General features: G+C 45.9%; 1 protein-coding gene across 1 annotated transcript in view; it reads left to right on the plus strand.

The window, feature by feature from the left end:
• LOC139387822 (guanine nucleotide exchange factor VAV2-like) overlaps positions 1-25,132 on the plus strand; it is a 244,166-nt gene that overhangs the window by 206,447 nt on the left and 12,587 nt on the right. Inside the window, exons 6-17 of the mRNA XM_071134068.1 lie at positions 1,406-1,504; positions 2,647-2,715; positions 2,811-2,911; positions 8,400-8,499; positions 10,561-10,656; positions 13,483-13,551; positions 14,212-14,298; positions 16,828-16,916; positions 17,036-17,168; positions 17,495-17,509; positions 17,912-18,021; positions 18,139-18,240. Of these exons, the coding sequence (XP_070990169.1) occupies positions 1,406-1,504; positions 2,647-2,715; positions 2,811-2,911; positions 8,400-8,499; positions 10,561-10,656; positions 13,483-13,551; positions 14,212-14,298; positions 16,828-16,916; positions 17,036-17,168; positions 17,495-17,509; positions 17,912-18,021; positions 18,139-18,240 (1,070 nt within the window). The remainder of the gene's footprint in view (positions 1-1,405; positions 1,505-2,646; positions 2,716-2,810; positions 2,912-8,399; positions 8,500-10,560; positions 10,657-13,482; positions 13,552-14,211; positions 14,299-16,827; positions 16,917-17,035; positions 17,169-17,494; positions 17,510-17,911; positions 18,022-18,138; positions 18,241-25,132) is intronic.

Here is a 25,132-nt window from a genome sequence, read left to right on the forward strand (position 1 = left end):
GTGTGACTCAGTGTGACGTCAACATATCACCGTCAACAACATGACAGTCTCTCTGTATGACATCATCAAAAGCCGCCACATGCCAGATCAAAACCCCGATACAGACTCTCAATAAAACGCTGCTGTCATCAGTTCCTATGGCAGCGTTGTAGCGGTGATCCCTGGTTGGGTGGTTGTTTTCTATTACCCAGCTGGATCTGGGCCTGGGAGTCTCTAATTGGCTGTGGTTTGACTTGATTATCCCCCTATTGTATTATCAGAACTGCTCATTAACATTCAGCCCGGTTCCAGATGACACAATAGAATGAATACTCCTCTCAACACAACAACCAAGACTGTTGACAGACAATTGAGACGGAGATGATGTCACAGATTTTTGCACCTATTGTTATTCACAGATGTTTTTTATTTATATATATTTTTCAACTGTCTCTCAGTTTTTCATTGCGTTGTGATTCACTGATCTGATACTGTTAGGCTAGCCAGCCTCCCACTCCTCTCCCCGCCACCCCCCAGCCGTAGGCCTCATGAGATGCCCCCCCCCCCCAACCATAGGCCCTATGAGTAATGCTCTGTGTTCCTCTGTTTGTTTTCCCTGTCCTCATTCTCCTCCTTTCCTTAATGGCGGGCCTGTTTGCGTGGCTAAATAAGTCTGGATGTGGCGGGCGGCTGCATTTGCCTTGGCCGTTCCACGCTCCCCGGCTTGTCTCTGCTCTCCTCTGCTCTGTGGCTGGCCCCAGATGTTCCCCTGATACAGAGCTACATACACAGATGTTCATTAGCACTTGGCCATGAGCAAGCCAGCCAGCCAGCAGTCAACTCATACAAAGCCCCGGGTCCAGTGTTTATGTCACCGCTTTCCCACAACACGGACAATCGGCTCGCGTTTCACAACCTGGTCCCAGCAATTACAGTTCATCAGAAGTATCATATTCTATTGGATCATGTAGGAGTGCAGTGAGGAGGGAGAATTGGGATCATTTCATTAAAAATGCCCATCAAATTCCCATTGAGGGGTTTGGATGCAGTCCTGCGGGGCCTCTGGGGGTGGCGGGCTCTGTTCTGTTTACAGTCACAACTCCATATTGGCAGCTGAAACTCAAAGGGGAAATACATTGCGTCCTTCGTGTGTTCTTGTTACCTCATTAATTCGGCAGATGTTGAAGTCCATTTGGATGATGAGTATTGTACATTGTATATAATGGTAAACAGTGTATACAGGATGTGTACAGTACAATATGATTTGTAATAAAGACCTTGTCAGAGCATGACTAAATAGCAGCCCCATGCATTTGAGACCCATCATTAGACAATTAGCCACATGAACTACATTGTCAGTGACGTGTCATACAATGACAAAATGACAGGCCAGCATCAGTTCTCCTGCCGTTAATTACCTCCACAGAAAATGGGCATGACAGAAGACGACAAGAGAAACTGCTGCTTAGTGGAGATCCAGGAGACTGAGGCCAAGTACTACAAGACGCTGGAGGACATTGAGAAGGTGGGTGAGGGACGGAGGTGGGGAGAAGTTGTGTGGGTGTGCGGTGGGTGGGTGGCTATCAGTGTTGGTTGTAGCTTTCTGCTAGAGTAGGTATGTTTTGTCACGTCTCCTGTGTCAAACACACAGACGGTGTGGAAATGTCAGCTATTGGCAGGTTCATTGGAGAGAACAAATGTCAGTGGAGCAGGTCGATGGGCTTATTATTGGCACTGTCCCATGGGAAGAGACCGATCCCCAGGGCTCTATGGATATACACTCGTGCCCACACACAAACACACACACACACAGTTCTCCCAAGGTTGTAAATGATGTTTAGATCAGCGGATAAACAGCAGCTTCTCCATGATGAGAAATATATTCTTGTCAATAATATCCACTGGTTCCATTAGACTAAAGGTGTGTTTGTGTTTGCTGAGCCAATTATACCAGAATCACCTTGTTATAATCAGAGGACTTGTTTGGGCTTGATTGAGCTGGGCTTAATAAAGCTGTCGTCTCTTCATTGCATTTTAATAGATCTATTTGTTATCATTAAGATGATGTAATGTGACAAGCATACAATGACGTTAGTCAAACAACAGGGAAAGTGTGCCCCAGTAGACATCGGTTTAGCAAACACCGTCAGTGCTCGACTTTCACAGCATGTCATGGGCACTCTCAACGGACACGGCATGTGTCCGTGTGTCTAAGGGAGGGATTTGGCTGGCAACACCGAGAAGTACCACGTTCTGGCGAAGCCTGTTTTGAGACTTGTTTTCCTTGGTGCCTAGCGCATGCCATTGAATTGAACCAGTGTTTTAGTCACACCTTTACACTACCACCGATGTATCGACAATACCAACGGCTTGAGTCAAGCACAGTTCTACTGTACAGATGTAGGATCTTAATTTGACCGATATTATCACCGTAAAATAATTGAACGTTTAGTCCATAATGTTGATTGATCGGTGGTTGGGCTATTAGCTGGCCGAAAGTAGGCTACATGAAAAGTGCAATACGGTTAGTGTAACCGTGTGTTAGAGTGCATTTTCCAGTTTATTTATGTAAATCATAAAGATAATCAAGAAAATTCTCAGCAATAACTGCCTGGTCAAATTACCTGTGTATTTTAATTTCACTACTGCTGTTTTGGTATTGTACAGAATTATATGATTCCCCTGAAGCAAGTTCTAAGTCCACAAGACATGGGGGCCATCTTTGTAAATCTGGAGGTGAGTACACGCTGGTGATGATGAGAGTGATCCTTGTGTCAGTGTTGATGGTAGAGGTTTTGTTAACAAGTGTGGTTGTCCTGTACCCCATACAGGATGTGATTAAGGTCCACTTTGCTCTGCTGAGGGCCATCGACCTCAACATGGTGAGCGGAGGCAACGGTCTGGGGAAGATCTTCATAGACTTCAAGGAAAGGTTAGTAACCTCAAGGAGGTTTATGTGTGTGTGTGTGTGTGTGTGTGATCAGTATTCCCTGTGCTGCCCTACATGCAGTTGGATTTAGATGCACGATTTCCTGATAAGCCCGGCTAAATGGGGTTAGTTTCAACGGAATAAGTCAATTCATTTCAAAGGCATGTAACAAATAGCTGACTGGGTCTGTAACACTAGAATAAAGAAAATAACCTAGTTAGGAGGAGAGCAGCCTCTACATGTACTGCGTTCTGTGTAGGGTGTATATACTGTTGACATGGATTCCTGTCTTCTACTATGTTCATGAAACACAGTGGCAGTCGGAGCTCTAGAACACTCCAGCTGCAGTACAGTACTGTGGATGATGATTTGCATGCAAATGGTGGAGTGCTGTTGTGATTCCCGCTGCGCTGCTCACTAGGCAATTGTAATAATGGCTCTGGTAATGACGGGATGTAGCCATGACAGCCCTCCAGGAATGTTTGTCCTGATCCAGACTTATTCTGGGACATTCACATGGAGCTGAGCCAAACCGCGGAAAGTATATATATATGTGTGTGTGTGTGTGTGTGTGTGTGTGTGTGTGCCTGTGTGTGTGTGTGCCTGTGTGCCTGTGTGCCTGTGTGTGTGTGTGCCTGAGTGCCTGTGCGTGTGTGCCTGTGTGCCTGTGTGAATGAGCATGTTTGTGTGTACACTGTGGATGGTGATCTGATTGCAGTAAACACCTGGTAAGGGCGATGTACTGTATGCTTGCCGCCGTCCTCCCATCCCAAACAGACAGCAATGAATTTGTATAGTTTTAGTTTGTCAGATTGTGTAGGTAATTATCTCATTGCACGGCTGCTCGGGGAGCTTGGAGAGCTGCATCACAACAGAGCTAGCGTGACGGCAACGACACTCTCTATCCCAATCACACCTCGCTCCCTCACTACCTCCCCAAGCACAAACTCCTCCTCCACATCTCGCTGACACTGCTGATGTGATTGAGCTGTCCGTAGAGCTCAACTCTCTCACACTATGCTAAACCAGGCCTGTGATGTGGGCTCTTCACTAATACATTACTGAAATACTACACTTTTAGCTCACTACACAGCTCCTAGTTATGGCCCACGGTCAAATTATGGGCCACCGCTTGGTCTGCCAGCTGATGCTACTTAAGGCCAGGCTTCCACATTACTATGCTGTGTAGGATTAGAGTTGTGACTTGTAGAAGGTTGAACTTCCTACACAGCATAGTAATGTGGAAGCCTGGCCTTAAGTAGCATCAGCTGGCAGACCAAGCGGTGTCCCATAATTTGACCGTGGGCCATAACTAGGAGCTGATGCTGTTTAGCAACAGGCTAAACAGCTCGTTCCTCCGGCCCTCCCATCACCAGAGCATTGAAAGATGTCAACGATAGGGAATGTTAATATTTACCTTCTGTGACAATCTACTGAATGTGGAACAGGAGGGTATTTTGGGTAAATTATTCATTTAATTTGTGCTGTGCTGAGCCGTGCATCAGCTGCCTTTGGTATTCAGGAGATGATTGACAGACAAACTCCTGTCGTTTCACTATGAGTGGCTGGCTCTCTACCCGGTAACACAGCCTGGAGAACCGGGGATTTGGCACCACTCAGATGGATCCATTCTCATAAAAGCCCCTTGTCGATTGGTTCTAAGGGCCCAGCTTCGTTTAATTAATGTTGTTATCTCCGCTTCTAAGTCCCAGTGACCTTTGCAACAATAGGCCAGATTTGTCCTTTCTCTTTGAGAAATGAATGAAAAGCTTTTCAAGTTGTCATTGCTGCGCCCAGTGAATGATGAAAATGTCAATGTTCTCCACAGCACTGCAGCTAATATCAGCTTTTCTAAAAGGTGCTAAGGCTTGGTGACGGGCTTAATGTTCTGTTTAGAGGAAGGCTCCCCATGTTGGCTTCCCATACCTTACATTGGTGGCTTGCCACTTTTCCCAAACCCCAAACTCATTTCCGGAGTAATCCGCACCCCTGATAACACTGTAATATGTACTTAGAGGCAAACAGAGAAGTGTTTCACCAGAGGGCGCCGCCAGCCTTCCCCTCCATTTGCTGTGTGCTGGATTTGTTCAGCGGAGGTGAGGAGGTCCCAATGCTTCGTGTCAGACAATATTATTACCTCTCTCTGCAGCCTGTCACTTCTGATTTGCCGTGAGATTTCCTCGCCAGCCTGACACTGTATCCCAATGCCACTGCAGACTCCCTACAGAGGCAGGGGAGAGCGACGGCGTTCCCATAATGAGAGACTGTGTAGCTGCAGCAGGGGCGATATTACTGACCGGAAGGGAAAGAGGAGGAATTTAAAGAGGGCACTTACACTGCACTGACTAAGGAACATCTCCCTCTCTCCCACGGGAGACCTCAGTCTAAAGCGACTGTGGCGTTGAGGGGTTGTTTCCACAACAAGTTGTTTTTACCGCCTTCACTCCCTCTCTCTTGTCCCTCTCTAGTACTTTAGGCAGTTGGAACTGTACCTAACTATGGCCATATGAATACAACTCTAGACTGTTTGGTTCTTGCCGTTGTCACATCGCAGTAGGACATTAAGTCTAGGACACGTCTTGACAGGCGCTGCTACCCCCGAGACTGGCAGGCAACAGAAGCGGCAGAGGCCAAGTGAATCGGGACTTTGTCCGCTTCACTTCAACACCTTTTCCCCATGACAGGTCAAGCTCTTTGAGGGCCTGGCAGAAGCCGTCGTGGAGACAAAGTGCTGCTTGAACATCATAGAGAGCTCATTCCCTTTGGGGCCTTGGTCCATGCTGTCGACGGTCTAAAATAGAATCAGCATCATCCAGTCTGTATGGCCATTAGAATATTGTTTGGTTAACAGAACCCTCATTACATTCATTTCCGTCCAATTATGCGTTAGTTTATATGAGAGAGATGTAAATGAAGGGAATGTGTCCATGAGCAGTCGTCTGTACAGTCCATGGTGTTTCTGTGGTGTTGAGGTTTACTTTATACAGTGGTGGTTCATATTGTTTTAACAGTCGACAGCTGTGAGTTATCCTTACCACTCCTGGATCAGTTTCTCTACTCATGACGTTTTAGGGTTAGCTTAAGATTAGAATTGCACAGATTCATATACTTGTGCAATTCACCTATGAGAGAGAGAGAGAGAGAGAGAGAGAGTCACTCACTCACTCATAGAGCAAAGGAATGAAACATAGAACTTTAAAGGGGAAGAGAAAAGAGAAGTAGTACCTGTTGGTTTCTAAGGGAGCTTAATTACACATGTCTCCCAGTGAGATGTGTCCAGACATCAGAAGAGGCTGTGCCTGTCAGTGTCTCAGGGGCTAATTATGTCTCTGTGTGTACATGGCTTTGTGCGTGTGTGTGCAGTCATCTGTGTGTGTGCAAACAGTATGTTTGTGTGAGTGTGTGTAATCATCCCCTTTGTTCCACTGCCTGTCTCTGGGAGAACAAAGACAGTGACTCTCCTTTACAGCTGGAGCAACAAGAAAGCCTGTTATTAGAGGGGTCTGTGAGTATTAGCATTAGCACTGTGACATGTCCTCTCTGCTGTGTCATTGTCAGAGCAGGCCCTGTGTCCCATGTTGAGGCCTGTCACTGAGCAGGGGACAAATATCTCTGTTAGGATGGACTATGTTCGCCGCCTCTCCTGCCTGGTTTTGGAGTGTTTTTAGCTCCAGAAAGTGGGCCCTCAGGCACAGAGGCACTGTCCCAGACACACTACACAGGCTACAGGAAACCCTACTGTGAACGCTGCCTAACCCCCGACCAGCTGAGCTCTTCCTCTCTTGTGCAGGTTCTTCATCTGTCTCCTGTTTTCTCTCTGTATCTTTCTCCCTCGCCCCCCTGCTTTCTGTCTCTCTTTATAGCTGTCTGTCTGGCTGTCTGTCTGTATGTCTGTCTGTCTGTCTTCTTATATTCAAAAGGATTCAAAACCTTGTGTTTAGTCTCAGTGTGTGTCTAATGTACCCGTAATCCATTGTTTCACACTCTCATCACAATATCACTTTCCCCACCAGTCCCTCTACCTTCAACATCACGCTCCTGAAATGGCCTTGTAAATTAAGACCTTCATGTTCAATTAGGTCTGTGACACGTGTCATTAGAGGGTGTGGCTGACACCTGTCCCCGGACCCTCAGGATGCTGAATCTAACTGCCTCTGCCTGGCTGCTGTCTCATTATTGACCAAGGCCCCCATTAATCTTCATCAGAGGAGAGGAGCTGTTTCCCTGGATGTGGATCAGGCCCTAATCATGCCCTTGTTAGCCCCAGGCCTCGCTGTCTCTGACCCAGGCCCAGGCAGGGAGCCTCACAGTGGGTGGCCATAGCTACGTTGCTTGGCCTGAGTTCCAACCATCCAGTCATTACTGGGGTTTAGGGATGGAGAGAGCCGGCCAGATAGTCAGACACTGGATGACTCATCCCTACTCATGGGGATCTAGTTATCGCTTTGTAGAAAGCGATACGGAGAGGTTGGATAAGTTAGTAGGCATTGTAATGGGGTTTGTGCAATCTGCAGGTGCTTAGTTAGGCGGTTTGTTTCTGTAAGAGGCTTGGGAAAGGAAGTGGGTAGGGTAGTTCCTATTGTCAAAGCACTCTATTAGTGGCTTATGCTGTAAGTTGAGGATTAAGTTAAAAGGTTTAGAGATGTTCTGTAGTAGTTGAATTGAAAGAAGAAGATAACCACCGTTGTTTTAAAATATGGGAGACGTCTCCCAGCTCTCTGTAGCAGTCCTCTTGTCACCGTCAAGGATCTGTCAGAGACATGATTACACCTTAAAAATGGGATTAGACCAAATGGCAGCTCTGCTCGGCTCCAAATTAAGAGAGAGACTGTCTAAAGCGTCAGAGGGGTTTGGCGCTGCCCGTCGTGCCAATGCCCTACTTTGAAAAAGGAGAGAGAGAAATCTGTGCCACGCGCGGTGCCATCCTCTAGGCAAGATTACTTTGGACTCGTTCCTGGATGAAGCGATCTGTGTCAGGTGCCCATTATGCCATTCAAATGAACGTGCCCTTCATATCCTCACTGGCCCAAATGAACACACTTTCTGAAGAGAACTCTTCAAAGCAATATATTAGAATCACTATCTTTCATTCGTGTACGATAATTAAACTACAATTATGACTTATTGGGTAGACTTGTGTATTCTTCAAAATATTGCCCTGGCTTTACACTTCATGTATTACTTTCCTATTAATATATGCATTTTACATCTGCCCCCTATGGTGGCGAATGGGTCACCCACTGAACTGTTTAATAGTGTAGTAATGATTTGATATCGAACTCTGTTAGCATGGCTTATTCCTCCTTAGTGGCAAAGGCCCAATGTGTTATTACCTAATACACTGGTCCTTAGAATCAAAAGCATATTGGTCTATGATGAACTGTGTTGATATTGTGTACCCTTTGCAGGAACCCTACAATATAATACAATATATGCTTGTAATAAAACCGTAAGAGTGAGAATAATGGTGGTGATGTAATGTTGTGTGCAGGTTGCTGATCTACGGCCAGTACTGCAGCCACATGGAGACCGCTCAGAAGACACTAGACGAGCTCATCACCACGCGGGAGGAAGTCAAGATGAAAGTAGAGGTACACTAACCACACACACACACACACACACACAAACACACACACACATACCACACACACACACCACACACACACCACACACATACCACACACACACACACCACACACATACCACACACACACACACCACACACATACCACACACACAACATCACCCTCCCTTACCACCCAGCTGATATCTGCCTAGCAAAGTTGCTTCAAAACCAGCCGTGGTGTTTTAAATCATTACATTTTACAATGATAGTTTGGCTTCCATCTAAAGCTACTATACTGTAGTAGGACAAACAGCAGTGTCCTGCAAGATTTGATAAACCTGGAATCCCCTGCTGGATTAAATCATGGCCCACTGCTGGCCCAGCCATGCTGCTGGGTTGCACAATTCCGAGTTTTTATCTCTGACCCAGTTCCCAACTAGTGTCAGTAGAAGACAGGTCCCTAGGTTCCGGCCCTGAGGCCTGGGGATGTCCTCCTAACACAGCGAAACTCTACAGCACAGTACTGTACAGTCTCTAACTCCCCCCTGTCACTGAGGGACAAGTACCTCCCGGTCAGCCCTGACCATACTAATACATCCTTACCACGGCTGATTGCAGCTGACTGTCTGGTAATAAAACCAAAGGCCACTGGAAGGCTTTGGGAGTGTCTGAGGGAGGACACAGAAAACATCAACTAGTAACTTCTCAGTAGAAAACGAAACCCAAACCAAAGGCCACTGGAAGGCTTTGGGAGTGTCCGAGAGAGGACACAGAAAACATCAACTAGTAACTTCTCAGTAGAAAACGAAACCCAGTGACGATAGGAGAAGGGTAGTTACTAGTGATAGAAGGCTAGCTCTGTGGTGAAGTGGTGGATTAGGGTACATTAGATTAGGGTGTAGGATAGGGGGAAAGCCTGATATTGGGTCTGGGAGCTGTTGACATAATGGAGATGATTATCACCCTGTTATCTGACATATAGAAGGAGGGCTTTGGAATTGATTCTCCCTCCTCAGCCTCACTCTCGGAGCATTCACACACACACACACACACACACACATGCATGCGCACACACACAGATACAAATACATGCAGGCACGCACGCACGCACACACCCACACACACACACACATATGCATGCACTCAGACACGCACGCACTGACAACAATGTGGCTTTTAAAGTGGATTAGAATCAGAGTTATCCCCTCAGGAGAGAGAGAGACATCAGGCCTGATAATCCCAGTGAACAATGAACGTCTCTTTCTGTAGCGCAGAGGAAAGCATTCAGTATCTACTGGGTTACGATGGCTCATGGTCTGACTCAATGCATTATAATGCAGCTGTATGGCTCGTTGTTTATCTTTTCAGTAGCAAGGCTAGCAAGGCTATTATTCAGAGAGGGGGAGGAATGTGTTTTTTCTTTCGTATACAGTGGAGGAATGTCCGTATCAGTCTGAATGGCTTGGTGTAGTTGTTGTCTAAGTGGTAGGGGCTTGGGACACACAGCTGTTGGTACTGTTGTTGGAATGCACTATTTTATTGGACCCCCCAAGTTTTCTGAGCAAAAATATTATTGGTATAGAAATGTTTGTGTTGCCTTCCGGCCCCCTGACCACCCATTCAATAAAAAAATCAGGCTGCGGCTGAATCTAGTTGATGATCCCTGCTATACACAGTTCCATGTTCTGATACATTGTAGGAATGCATTCAATACTGAACACTAATATAATCACAACATGTAAAGTGTTGGTCCATGTTTCATGAGCTGAAATAAAAGATCACAGAAATGTTCCACACAAAAAGCTTTTTTCTCTCAAATTTGTTGACATCCATGTTAGTGAGCATTTCTCCTTTGCCAAGATAATCCAGCCGCCTGACAGGTGTGGCATATCAAGAAGCTGAATAAACAGCATGATCATTAAACAGGTGCACTTCGTGCTGGGGACAATAAAAGGCCACTCTAAAATGTGCAGTTTTGTCACACAACACAATAACTCAGCAAAACCATTGAAATTGTAGCATGTTGTGTTTATATTTTACATTGTACATTGTACATGTATTGTGAAAGGTTCTGTTGTCTTGGTAGGAGTGCACTATGAAGGTGCAGGAGGGGAAGTTCAAGCTCCAGGACCTGTTGGTCGTGCCCATGCAGAGAGTACTAAAGTACCACCTCCTACTCAAGGTAAGTGGCACAACAAACCCACAATACAACTTGTGGTAACCCTTAGTCATTAAGTCATTAACGTCGATGGAAATAATGTGACACATTCACGTAATTCCTCAGCACCATCACTCTTCACAAAAGAGGACATTCTTTCAGACAATTTGAAAATCCTGAGCATTTCTTGGTATAGAGGTTGAGTGTGCTAGGTTTGTTAAGGCTGAATCTCATGTGGCCACTCAGTGTACATCCTGGTGTCCCTCCGTTTCCTATCGACCCTGGTCCTCTTCAAGCCCATCACAGGAGGCTGCTGATGGGAGGACGGTTCATAATAATGTCCGGAACAGAGAAAATGGAATATCATCAAACACCTGCAAACCAAGTGTTTGATGTATTTGATACCATTCCACAAATGCTGCTTCAGCCATTACCACAAGCCACCTCTCCCCAATGAAGGTTCCACCAACCTCCAGTGATGTCCTCAGACATGGTTTAAACATACACACAGTGTGGCCACTCCCGTCCACACAGACAGGAACTCTCCCTTAGTAGTCATGCTAGTACAGTAGGCATGTATAAAACAAGCTGGCCAGACTGCCTGATTCAAAACATGATTAATTAACCAGGCCAGCTCAATAATGAATGAGGTGGGGCTAGCTGATGACGTGGGTATGAAGAGAGTAGATGTGAGCGGAGCGCATGGCAGGTGATGATGGGGGGACTGCAGTGTGTGGTTTGTTTTTCATCTCAGACTGGGCTGACAGTCTAACTGACTGACTGACTGACTGACTGGCTGGCTGACTGACTGGCTGACTGGCTAACTGACTGACTGACTGACTGGCTGAATGGCCGACTGACTATCTAACTGACTGACTGGCTGAATCGCTGAATGGCTGACTGACTATATAATTGACTGACTGACTGGCTGGCTGGCTGGCTGGCTGGCTGGCTGGCTGGCTGGCTGACAGTCTAACTGACTGACTGGCTGGCTGGCTGGCTGACTGGCTGGCTGACAGTCTGACTGACTGGCTGACTGTCTAACTGACTGACTCGCTGGCTGGCTGGCTGGCTGACTGTCTAACTGACTGACTGACTGGCTGGCTGGCTGACAGTCTAACTGACTGACTGGCTGGCTGGCTGGCTGGCTGACAGTCTGACTGACTGACTGACTGGCTGACTGACTGGCTGACAGTCTAACTGACTGACTGGCTGGCTGGCTGGCTGGCTGGCTGGCTGGCTGGCTGGCTGGCTGACTGGCTGACTGGCTGACTGGCAGGAGATTCAGAGAAGAGAAACTGTGTTCAAATCAGCCATGCTCTAATCACATTACATGCAGGCCCATTTCACTCGTTCCCATAGCTTTGTGGTTAAGGATTAATATGCCGTGGTCCCAGGGCGTTCAACTGACAGGCTGTGTGTGTGTGTGTGTGTGTGTGTGCGTGTGCGTGTGCGCGTAAGCCTTAGGGCACATCTTTACTGTGATTAAGCCATATCTGTTCTTTGTCAGAATTACACAGTACACAGCTTATACTGTAGCAAATCATTCTGTCTTCAATGACATGGCCAGCAGGCCTAAACTAGCCAACACATACATACCACGTACTGTATAACTCACTCCCATATTATCTTCCCACACTTACCCTTTCTCTAGAAAACTGCTGAAGCATGCATAAAGTCCACTTGAAAGTGTCAGTTCTAACATCACATGCTCTATATTAGCATTTCCCAACTCCGGTCCTCCAGTACCCCCAACAGCACACAGTTTTGTTGTAGCCCCTGACAAACACACCTGATTCAACTTGTCAACTAATCATCAGGCCCTCAATGACTTGAATCAGGTGTGTTCGTCTGGGGCTACAACAAAACTGTGTGCTGTTGGGGGTACTGGAGGACCGGAGTTGGGACCCCCTGCATTATATGCACAGATGTTCCACTAGTACAGTACCTCTGAGAGGTAGGGAGAATATGTGTGGACTGGCTCTAAATGACCCTCATTGTTTGCTGTAGCGTCCATATTTTTAGAAGACACACAGATTTTCTCATAAAGTATTCACTGTTTTTACACAGAAAAACATATTTTGTGGTGATAAAGTTTAGTGAGGGTTCATATGAGTTATATGAGTGTAACTGGGAGGTTTTCTGTTTCCCTCCCTGTTGTGGTGTAGTCATACTGAGCTATGTGAATGTTTGTGTAGACTGTGTAGTAGTGTATTGTGAGTGTGTGTGTGGTAGTGTATTGTGAGTGAGTGGTAGTGTATTGTGAGTGTGTGCGTAGAGTGTGTGTGTGTGTGTAGAGTGTGTGGTAGTGTATTGTGAGTGAGTGTGTGGTAGTGTATTGTGAGTGTGTGGTAGTGTATTGTGAATGTGTGTGTGTGTGTGTGTGTGTGTGTGTGTGTGTGTGTGTGTGTGTGTAGAGTGTGTTGTAGTGTATTGCGAGTGTGTGTAGTGTGTGTGATATTGTATTGTGAGTGTGTGGTAGTGTATGTGTAGTGTATTGTGAGTGTGTGTGGTAGTGTATTGTGAGTGTGTGTAGAGTGTGATATTGTATTGTGAATGTGTGTGGTAGTGTATTGTGAGTGTGTGTAGAGTGTGATATTGTATTGTGAATGTGTGTGGTAGTGTATTGTGAGTGTGTGTAGAGTGTGATATTGTATTGTGAATGTGTGTGGTAGTGTATTGTGAGTGTGTGTAGTGTGTGTGGTAGTGTATTGTGAGTGTGTGTAGTGTGTGTGGTAGTGTATTGTGAGTGTGTGTAGAGTGTGATATTGTATTGTGAATGTGTGTGGTAGTTTATTGTGAATGTGTGTGTTGTGTTCTTCACTGATGGAATGTAACTTCCCCTTACAGGAGCTGGTGAGTCATTCAACTGACCGACCTGATAGACAGCAGCTGAAGGAGGCGTTGGAGGCCATGCAGGTGTGTGTGTCACATGAGGCTGCTGAGGGAGAACGGTTCATAATAATGTCTGGAACAGAGAAAATGGAAATGCATCAAACACCTGCAAACCAAGTGTTTGATGTATTTGATACCATTCCACAATTCTGCTCCAGTCATGACCATGAGCCACTTCTCCCCAATTAAGGTGCCACCAACCTCGTGTGTGTGTGTGTGTGTGTGTGTGTGTGTGTGTGTTTTTCTGTGTGTGTGTGTGTTTCTGTTTGTGTGTGTGTGTGTATATATCTGTGTGTGTGTGTTTTTGTTTAACTATCCTTGTGGGTACCAGAAGTCCTCACAAGGATAGTAAAACAAGGACAATTTGGACAAGTGGGTCCCCATGAGGACACATGCTATTTTAATCTTAAGGGTTAGGTTTAGGGTAAGGGGTTACGGTTAGGTTTAGGATTGGGAGTTAGGGTTAGGTATCGTTTTAGGCTTAGTTTTAGGATTAAGTGTGTGTGTGCATGCTTTCTTTAGGTTATTCCAGGTATGATCATCAACCATTGTGACATTTTTCTATTCATTCAAAAGGGCTGCTTGTGTGCATAGCTATACACTATATTATAGCTTTAATTCAGCTGCCAGGATATAATAGATGTTATTCCGATATACTGGTGTAAATACGATGTGTCTCTGAAGGACTTGGCTATGTACATCAATGAAGTGAAGAGAGACAACGAGACCTTGAAGAAGATTAGTGAATTCCAGAACTCCATCGAGAACCTTGTAAGTAACTTGATTGTTGTAAACGACAGCAATTTTCTACAATCAGCACTGATGTTTCAATCAATAATGAGTGTTGACCCTTTGTACGTTGTCCTGTTGGCGATTTAAATCAAATAATATTTTAAATCAAATTTTATTTGTCACGTGGTTCATAAACAACATGTGTAGACTTAACAGTGAAATGCTTGTTTACAGGCCTTTCCCAACAATTTAGAGAGAACAAAATATTAGAATATAGATATAGAAATACACAATGAGTAACGACAACTTGGCAATATACACAGGGTACCAGTACAGAGTGGATGTGCAGGGATACGAGGTGATTGAGGTAGATATGTACATATAACTAGGAATAAAGGGACAGATAATGAACAGTAGCAGCAGTGTCTGTGATGAGTCAAAACAGTTAGTACAAAAAGGGTCAATGCAGATAGTCTGAGTAGCTATTTGGTGAACTATTTAACTAACTATTTAGCAGTCTTATGGCTTGGGTGTAGAAGCTGTTCAGGGTCATGTTGGTTCCAGACTTGGTGCATCGGTGCTGCTTTCCGTGTGGAATCAGAGAGAACAGTCTATGACTTGGGTTACAGTCTATGACACTTTATTGAGATTGACAAATATATTTGAATATTTATTGAGCAACAGAGAGTGATTGCCCATCCCGCTGGCCCCGACACACTCCTCCCCAATTTTGTGATATCCAATTCGTAGTTACAGTCTTGTCCCATTGCCACAACTCCCGTACGGACTCGGGAGAGTTGAAGGTCAAGAGCCTCAGAAACACGACCCTTCCAAGCCGCACTGCTTCTTGACACACTGCTCGCATAACCAGTGAAGCCAGGTGCACCAATGTGTTGGAGGAAACACTGAATAAATGGCGACCGTGTCAGTGTGCATTCGCCCGGCCTGCCACAGAAGTCGCTAGAGCGTGATGGGACAAGGATATCTTGGCCGACCAAACCCTCCCCTAACCCGGACGACACTGGGACAACTGTTCCGTCTCATGGGTCTTCCGGTAGCGGCTGGCTGCGACACAGCCCAGGATCAAACCTGTATCTGTAGTGACGCCTCAAGCACTGCAGTGCCATAGACCATTGTGCCACTCGGGAGGCCTATGTGCAGATAGTTAAAGTACAAAAGGGAAAATAAATAAACATAAATATAGGTTGTGTTTACAGTGGTGTTTGTTTACAATATGTCTCTCTCTCTCTGTCTCTCTCTCTCTGTCTATATCTCTCTTTCTCTCTCTCAATCTCTCCTCTGTCTCTCTCTCTTTCTCTCCCTCTCTCTGTCTCTCTCTCTGTATATCTCTCTCTCAATCTCTCCTCTCTCTGTCTCTCTCTCAATCTCTCCTCTCTGTCTCTCTTTCTCTCTCTCAATCTCTCCTCTCTCTGTCTCTCTCTCTGTCTCTCTCTCAATCTCTCCTCTCTCTGTCTCTCTCTCTGTCTCTCTCTCAATCTCTCCTCTCTCTGTCTCTCTCTCTGTCTATCTCTCTCTGTCTCTCTTTCTCTCTCTCAATCTCTCCTCTCTCTGTCTGTCTCTCTCTCAATCTCTCCTCTCTCTGCTTGCTCATCCCTCGCTTCCACTTGTCGCACTCATCTGCAATTATCATGTTTTTCATATATAATTTATTCTTCCAGAGTGTGAGCAGAGAATCTTTTTAAGTCTCAACGAATCCCAAACTCAAATGTGCCGTACAAGGCAGTGTTTAGTCTAACAGCAGACGTCTTTTATTGGCCTTGATACGTGCTTTAGATGAAGCCTCAGAGACGCCACAGGCTGCTATTTTAGATGTACTGACTGTCTTGTCAGTCTGTCTGTCCTGCACGTATGCTCATTGTATCACTGACATGAAATCATTGGTGTAGCCAACACAGCCTGAAGGGGGCCGTACAGACACTGGTGAAAGAGTCATGAATGTCATAATGTTATGGTAGCAGAATAAAATGATGACTCACATTTCCCATTTTGACATCTTGACGTTTAATATATCATAAATCAGTTCAGTACCTCGGTCGATGGCAAAATGTATTCATTGAGATTCCACTAGGTTAGATGAATAATTCATACAATTGCGTAAAGTAGACAACAATGTGCTGTTCTTAACCTGTTGGTACCACCACTCATATTCATCACTGAAATAAACAGCATCGCTACATCTGTTTTTAGACACCCAAATGAAGGATATCTATCCAATGATTCGTCAAGAATGTAACTTCCCGATGCTTCATGAGCATTTGTCATACCCCATCATAACCAAAATATCTGCGTGTTTTACTCCTTTGTTTGTAAACAAGGTATATGTAAATAAACACTGTATAACCTCAAAACATGGTTAAAACTATAATTTTGATATCATGGACTGTCATTCCTTATATCTATAGCTTTGTCTATGATTTTGAGAGTGGTTACATTTTTCAAGCCCCAACCAGCAGCTGTTTAACAAAACAGTGGCAGGGTGCCCGCTTTTTAATTGTTTCGAACTGCAGATTCCAGCTTTAATCCAGGCATGTGTATATGTGACCCAAGCAGCAGGTCAAACTGGAGGAGTATGGCAGACCAAAGATAGATGGCGAGCTCAAGGTGTCCTCCATAGTCAACCGAACAAAGCAGGACCGGTGAGGAGTCAAGCTTCACTATCAAATTCAGACCTACTGAATGTGTGCTATGTGATTAACAGCCTTTTTTACACATGAGTTCAGAACTCTAACTGATGTTCTACGGTTCCCTGTCCAAGGTACATATTCCTGTTTGATAAAGTGGTCATTGTGTGCAAGCGGAAAGGCTACAGCTATGAACTGAAAGAGATCATTGAGCTGCAGTCATACAAAATGTCTGACGACCCCATGAACAACAGGGACGTGAAGAAGGTAGGCAGCAGCCTTGAGCGGCGATTTCTCCGAACACCCCGCTGAAGAGACACACTCAGTCCAGGTTCTGTAATGTCTTAGCAATCATTACAAATGGTGTCCTTGAGGTAGATAAGCAAGCTCATTGGTAATGCATTGAAGTGTCAGATCTGTGTGCGCTGTGCCGGCCTGTGCTCTGCAGAACATGTAAATGCAATGAAGGTCATTTACAATACAGGCGGTGTGCATCTTCCACCAATCTAACCATTGTTTTGAATCTGCATGTGTGGTCGTGTGCATGTGTAACTGGGTCTTCTCTGGTGTGTTTTTCTTTGCATGCTTACCAGTCCAGTGGAAAAATGGTAAGCTGAAGCAACCCTTAACTCATCTTCTCATAGCAGCCTGTGTGTGTGTGTGTGTGTGTGTGTGTGTGTGTGTGTGTGTGTGTGTGTGTGTGTGTGTGTGTGTGTGTGTGTGTGTGTGTGTGTGTGTGTGTGTGTGTGTCATGCTATGATTGCATGTGCACCCACTGGCTATGTGATTCTCTTAACTTTTTGTCAGATGCATTGCCATGAGTGAACACTGTCTCTTGGTTAGCTCCAAAGGGAATGTGTAGGCTATAGAAAGTGCAATTTGTTCGTATACATGATTTTGGGGGGGAATTTGTTACAATCCTCCTCATCTCTCCCCCACTACTCTCTCCATCTACCTCCATATTTCTTTCTCTCGACCGTCCTTTCTTCATTCTCTCTCTCTCTCTGCAGTGGTCCTATGGCTTCTACCTGATCCACCTGCAAGGCAAGCAGGGCTTTCAGTTCTTCTGTAAAACAGAGGACACCAAGAGGAAATGGATGGAGCAGTTTGAGATGGCCATGTGGGTACAGTAGTAGGCCTATAGAAGCAGCATGCAGCCGAGTGGATCTTTCAGACTAATCAGATCCATTTCATTAACACTCACTATGTATCATGTATGTTTCCTCCAATCCCAAAGGTCAAACATCAAGCCGGAGAAAGCCACGGCCAATCAGCACAACTTCCAGATGCACACGTTTGAGAAGAACACCAACTGCCGAGCTTGCAAGATGCTGCTGAGGTGAGACTTGGCACCAGCCGCAGGGCTCCTCCCATGTCCCGGGCCTTATCATGCACTTAGTTGACAGCACTGTTTTCTAAAGGGATGTTAGTGGTACTTACTGACGCTACACACTTACTTTGATATTCAGTCTGTTGAGCTTGCCAGCCTGTCTAAACTCCCTTAAACTCCCTGAATGACAAATCACTCAGCCTTTGAGTCTTTTTGATTTGACTGACAGCTAGAACACCCACGGAAACACTCTAAAAGCCAACCATTACAGTAGGCCTGCATCTAAGTTGACAATGTGAGTGCAGCTCCAGCGCTATGCTGTGCACTCTTCTGACTTCTACACTACTACAGTGGCTGTCTACACTCTACACTCCATGCAATGTATTGACCCAAAAACGACATAGTAGCAACGCTGACCTAAATTCCCACCCCGTGCTGTGGAAGGGACCAGTGTGCTGCTACCTCTAGCTGCTAACTGCTAATTTCATCAGTAGCCCCAGTGTTTTAGTCTGATGTATGGTGTTGGCTATTGGACATGACAGCGTATACACTGCAGAGCATACAGTATTTTACATAACGTAGAACGTAATCCACTTGATTGTGTGGCCTGAAAAAAAGAGTGGAACGCATACGGTGGATGTAGTACATTGAATTTATGCCTATTTTAGCGGGAGCTTTTATTCACGGTGACAGTCAGTTAACACAAATAGACAGTGTTTGGCCACCCAGGAACCAAACCTGAAGCTTTTGGAACAGTAGTGTACAGTGCATTCGGAAAGTATTCAGAACCTTTGACCTCTTCCACATTTTGTTACATTACAGCCGTATTCTAAAATGCATTCAATTATTTGTTTTTTTTTCATCAATCTACACACAATACCCCATAATGTCAAAGCAAATTGATTAACACCCCCCCCCCGTCCCCCGTCCCCCGTCCCCAGAAATACCTAATTTACATAAGTATTCAACCCATTTTCTATGAGACTCAAAATTGAGTTCAGGTGCATCCTGTTTTCATTGATCATCCTTCAGATGTTTCTACAAATTGACTGTGGTAAATTCAATTGATTGGAAAGGATTTGGAAAGGCACACACCTGTCTATATAAGGTCCAACATTTGACACTACATGTCAGAGCAGTTTCTCTGTGGAAATAGGAGAACCTTCCAGAAGGACAATCATCTCTGCAGCACTCCACCAATCAGGCCTTTATGGTAGAGTGGCCAGACGGAAGCAAATCCTCAGTAAAGGGCACATGACGACCTACTTGGAGTTTGCCAAAAGGCATCTAAAGACTCTCAGACCATTAGAAACATGGTGATGGCAGCACCATGCTGTGGAGATGTCTTTCAGCGGCAGGGACTGGGAGACTCGTCAGGATCGAGGGAAGTATGAACAGAGCAAAGTACAGAGAGAGCCTTGATGAAAACCTGCTCCAGAGTGCTCAGGACCTCAGACTGGGGTGAAGGTTCACCTTCCAACAGGACAACAACCCTAAGCACACAGCCAAGACAAAAACGCAGGAGTGGCTTCGGGAAGTCTCAGAATGTCCTTGAGTAGCCAGAGCCCGGACTTGAACCCGATCAAACATCTCTGGAGAGACCTGAAAATAGCTGTGCAGCGACGCTCCCCATCCTAACTGACAGAGCTTGAGAGGATCTGCAGAGAACAATGGGAGAACCTCCCCAAATACAGGTGTGCCAAATTTGTAGCGTCATACCCAAGAAGACTTGAGGCTGTAATCACTGCCAAAGGTGCTTCAACAAAGTGCTGAGTAAAGGGTCTGAATACTTGTAAATGTACCTCAGTAACAATGGCGCGGAGAAGAAGTCTGGCATTTTACGTGTCCCCAACCGATTGTGTTTTTTTGTTTGTTTGCGTTGTTTGTAACTTGTGTTTTTACTTATTTTGTACATATTGTTGCTGCTACCGTCTCTTATGACTGAAAAGAACGTCTGAACATCAGGACTGCGATTACTCACCACGGAGTGGCAGAATCCTTTTTTTCCTTTAACGAGTCTGATGAGCCCGACTCAAATGATATACTGCTTTCTCGGGAACAGGCCCAGATCCCCGTGATTTGCGTGAAGAGGAGACAGAGAAAAAGGGGCCAGAGGGCGGGCGGCCTTCTGAGAATTCGTAGGCGATCGAATAAACCCCCACTTCCTTCCATTCTGCTAGCAAACATACATTCTTTGGAGAATAAAATTGATGACCTACGCGGAAGATTAAACTACAAACCGGACATTCAAAATGGTAATATCTTATGCTTCACGGAGTCGTGACTGAACGACGACACTATCAACATACAGCTGGCTGGTTCTCTTCGATTATAATCACAGCCGTATATATCCCCCCCCCAAGCAGACACATCGATGGCTCTGAACAAACTTTATTTAACTCTCTGCAAACTGGAAACGATTTATCCGGAGGCTGCATTCATTGTAGCTGGGGATTTTAACAAGGCTAATCTGAAAACAAGACTCCCCAAATTTTATCAGCATATCGATTGCGCAACCAGGGGTGGACAGACCTTGGATCATTGTTACTCTAACTTCCGCGACGCATATAAGGCCCTGCCCCGCCCCCCTTTCGGAAAAGCTGACCACGACTCCATTTTGTTGATCCCTGCCTACAGACAGAAACTAAAACAAGAGGCTCCCACGCTGAGGTCTGTCCAACGCTGGTCCGACCAAGCTGACTCCACACTCCAAGACTGCTTCCATCACGTGGACTGGGAGATGTTTCGTATTGCGTCAGATAACAACATTGACGAATACGCTGATTCGGTGTGCGAGTTCATTAGAACGTGCGTTGAAGATGTCGTTCCCATAGCAACGATTAAAACATTCCCTAACCAGAAACCGTGGATTGATGGCAGCATTCGTGTGAAACTGAAAGCGCGAACCACTGCTTTTAATCAGGGCAAGGTGTCTGGTAACATGACCGAATACAAACAGTGCAGCTATTCGCTCCGCAAGGCTATCAAACAAGCTAAGCGCCAGTACAGAGACAAAGTAGAATCTCAATTCAACGGCTCAGACACAAGAGGCATGTGGCAGGGTCTACAGTCAATCACGGACTACAGGAAGAAATCCAGCCCAGTCACGGACCAGGATGTCTTGCTCCCAGGCAGACTAAATAACTTTTTTGCCCGCTTTGAGGACAATACAGTGCCACTGACACGGCCTGCAACGAAAACATGCGGTCTCTCCTTCACTGCAGCCGAGGTGAGTAAGACATTTAAACGTGTTAACCCTCGCAAGGCTGCAGGCCCAGACGGCATCACCAGCCGCGCCCTCAGAGCATGCGCAGACCAGCTGGCCGGTGTGTTTACGGACATATTCAATCAATCCCTATACCAGTCTGCTGTTCCCACATGCTTCAAGAGGGCCACCATTGTTCCTGTTCCCAAGAAAGCTAAGGTAACTGAGCTAAACGACTACCGCCCCGTAGCACTCACATCCGTCATCATGAAGTGCTTTGAGAGACTAGTCAAGGACCATATCACCTCCACCCTACCTGACACCCTAGACCCACTCCAATTTGCTTACCGCCCAAATAGGTCCACAGACGATGCAATCTCAACCACACTGCACACTGCCCTAACCCATCTGGACAAGAGGAATACCTATGTGAGAATGCTGTTCATCGACTACAGCTCGGCATTCAACACCATAGTACCCTCCAAGCTCGTCATCAAGCTCGAGACCCTGGGTCTCGACCCCGCCCTGTGCAACTGGGTACTGGACTTCCTGACGGGCCGCCCCCAGGTGGTGAGGGTAGGCAACAACATCTCCACCCCGCTGATCCTCAACACTGGGGCCCCACAAGGGTGCGTTCTGAGCCCTCTCCTGTACTCCCTGTTCACCCACGACTGCGTGGCCACGCACGCCTCCAACTCAATCATCAAGTTTGCGGACGACACAACAGTGGTAGGCTTGATTACCAACAACGACGAGACGGCCTACAGGGAGGAGGTGAGGGCCCTCGGAGTGTGGTGTCAGGAAAATAACCTCACACTCAACGTCAACAAAACTAAGGAGATGATTGTGGACTTCAGGAAACAGCAGAGGGAACACCCCCCTATCCACATCGATGGAACAGTAGTGGAGAGGGTAGCAAGTTTTAAGTTCCTCGGCATACACATCACAGACAAACTGAATTGGTCCACTCACACAGACAGCATCGTGAAGAAGGCGCAGCAGCGCCTCTTCAACCTCAGGAGGCTGAAGAAATTCGGCTTGTCACCAAAAGCACTCACAAACTTCTACAGATGCACAATCGAGAGCATCCTGGCGGGCTGTATCACCGCCTGGTATGGCAACTGCACCGCCCTCAACCGTAAGGCTCTCCAGAGGGTAGTGAGGTCTGCACAACGCATCACCGGGGGCAAACTACCTGCCCTCCAGGACACCTACACCACCCGATGTCACAGGAAGGCCATAAAGATCATCAAGGACATCAACCACCCGAGCCACTGCCTGTTCACCCCGCTATCATCCAGAAGGCGAGGTCAGTACAGGTGCATCAAAGCTGGGACCGAGAGACTGAAAAACAGCTTCTATCTCAAGGCCATCAGACTGTTAAACAGCCACCACTAACACTGAGTGGCTGCTGCCAACACACTGACACTGACTCAACTCCAGCCACTTTAATAATGGGAATTGATGGGAAATGATGTAAATATATCACTAGCCACTTTAAACAATGCTACCTTATATAATGTTACTTACCCTACATTATTCATCTCATATGCATACGTATATACTGTACTCTATATCATCGACTGTATCCTTATGTAATACATGTATCACTAGCCACTTTAAACTATGCCACTTTGTTTACATACTCATCTCATTTGTACATACTGTACTCGATACCATCTACTGTATCTTGCCTATGCTGCTCTGTACCATCACTCATTCATATATCCTTATGTACATATTCTTTATCCCCTTACACTGTGTACAAGACAGTAGTTTTGGAATTGTTAGTTAGATTACTTGTTATTACTGCATTGTCGGAACTAGACGCACAAGCATTTCGCTACACTCGCATTAACATCTGCTAACCATGTGTATGTGACAAATAAAATTTGATTTGATTTGATTTGATTTGATTATACACTGTACCGGCAGGATAGAACAGCGGCGTCTGTTAAGACAAGGGGCGGCGGATTATGTATTTTTGTAAATAACAGCTGGTGCACAATATCTAAGGAAGTCTCGAGTTATTGCTCGTCTGAGGTAGAGTATCTCATGATAAGCTGTAGACCACACTATCTACCTAGAGAGTTTTCATCTGTATTTTTCATAGCTGTTTACACTGACAGACTGAGGCTGGCACTAAAACAGCATTGATTGAGCTGTATTCTGCCATAAGCAAACAAGAAAACACTCATCCAGCGGTGGCGCTCCTAGTGGCCGGGGACTTTAATGCAGGGAAACTTAAATCTGTTTTACCAAATTTCTATCAAATCAAATCAAATCAAATTTTATTTGTCAGTATGTTAAATGTGCAACCAGAGGGGGAAAAACTCTGGACCACCTTTACTCTACACACAGAGATGCATACACAGCTCTCCCTCGCCCTCCATTTGGCAAATATGATCATAATTCTATCCTCCTGATTCCTGCTTACGAGCAAAAATTATAGCAGGAAGCACCAGTGATTAGATCAATAAAAAGTGGTCAGATGAAGCAGATGCTAAGCTACAGGACTGTTTTGCTAGTACAGACTGGAATATGTTCTGGGATTCCACATCAGTCATTGGCTTCATCAATAAGTGCATCGATGACGTCGTCCCCATGGTGATCGTACGTACATACACCAACCAGAAGCCATGGATTACAGGCAACATCCGCACTGAGCTAAAGGCTAGAGCTGCTGCTTTCAAGGAGCGGGACTCTAACCCAGAAGCTTATAAGAAATCCCGCTTTGGGGGGATCACGTGACCCTTGAACGAGATGGCCGCATGAACTAAGAGCTCCGCACAAGTAGTTTCCAATTCCTAATCTTACCTCCACTCCAAGTTCACACTCATTTAGCTTTAGTAAGAAAAAGTCATGGCGGCTACAAAAGGCGACACTACATGTGACATTTTTACCCGGACTCGAGTATTAGCGACGGAAAAAGCCTCCAAGAAGAAGCTAGCTTCAGAAAAAACTAGCGCCATTAGCCAGGAGCAAGAGAACCCGCTCCCCCACGAGGCACAACGAATGCCAACCTCGCACTCTGTCGAAGACATCCTTTCTGAGTTGAGATCCCAACGTACAGAACTAAACACCAAATTAGATGCCATTAACTCTCAGCTCAGTGCGATAGGGGGCAAGGTGACAATCCTGGAAAACGCTTTGCCTGACATCAACAACAAGATAACCATAAACGCGGGGCGCCTGGACGAGGCAGAGGGGCGAATCCTATCCATGGAAAACTTATTGACAGATGCCATGGAAACAATAGCATATGCTAAAAAGAAAATCGAGCATCTGGAAGAGAAAACAGAGGACCTGGAAAACAGGGGGCGAAGGAATAATTGTGTTCTATTCAATCTGGGCGAAAAAGAAGAGGGAAACATGCCACTGATCCGCTACCTGCAAGACAAACTTCCCGAGTGGCTCCACCAGCCCACCGACAGGCCCATAGAACCCGAGAGAGCTCACCGAGCACTGAGGCCCCCACCAGCAGCCGGACAACCAGCGCGCCCAATCACCATACGTTTCCTGAGATTCACCGACAAGGAACGAGTCCTACTGGCGGCGAAAAACAACACCATCACAGTGGGAAACACCAAACTCGCTTTACACCAGGACCTGTCAGCTGGAATACGCCGAAAGCGCCGAGAATTTGACGAAGTGAAGAAATACTCAATTGTCCGAGGCATCTTCAGGGGATTCAAA

The sequence above is a fragment of the Oncorhynchus clarkii genome, chromosome 29 (genome assembly GCF_045791955.1).
Source record: "Oncorhynchus clarkii lewisi isolate Uvic-CL-2024 chromosome 29, UVic_Ocla_1.0, whole genome shotgun sequence".
NCBI classification, from domain to species: Eukaryota; Metazoa; Chordata; class Actinopteri; order Salmoniformes; family Salmonidae; genus Oncorhynchus; species Oncorhynchus clarkii.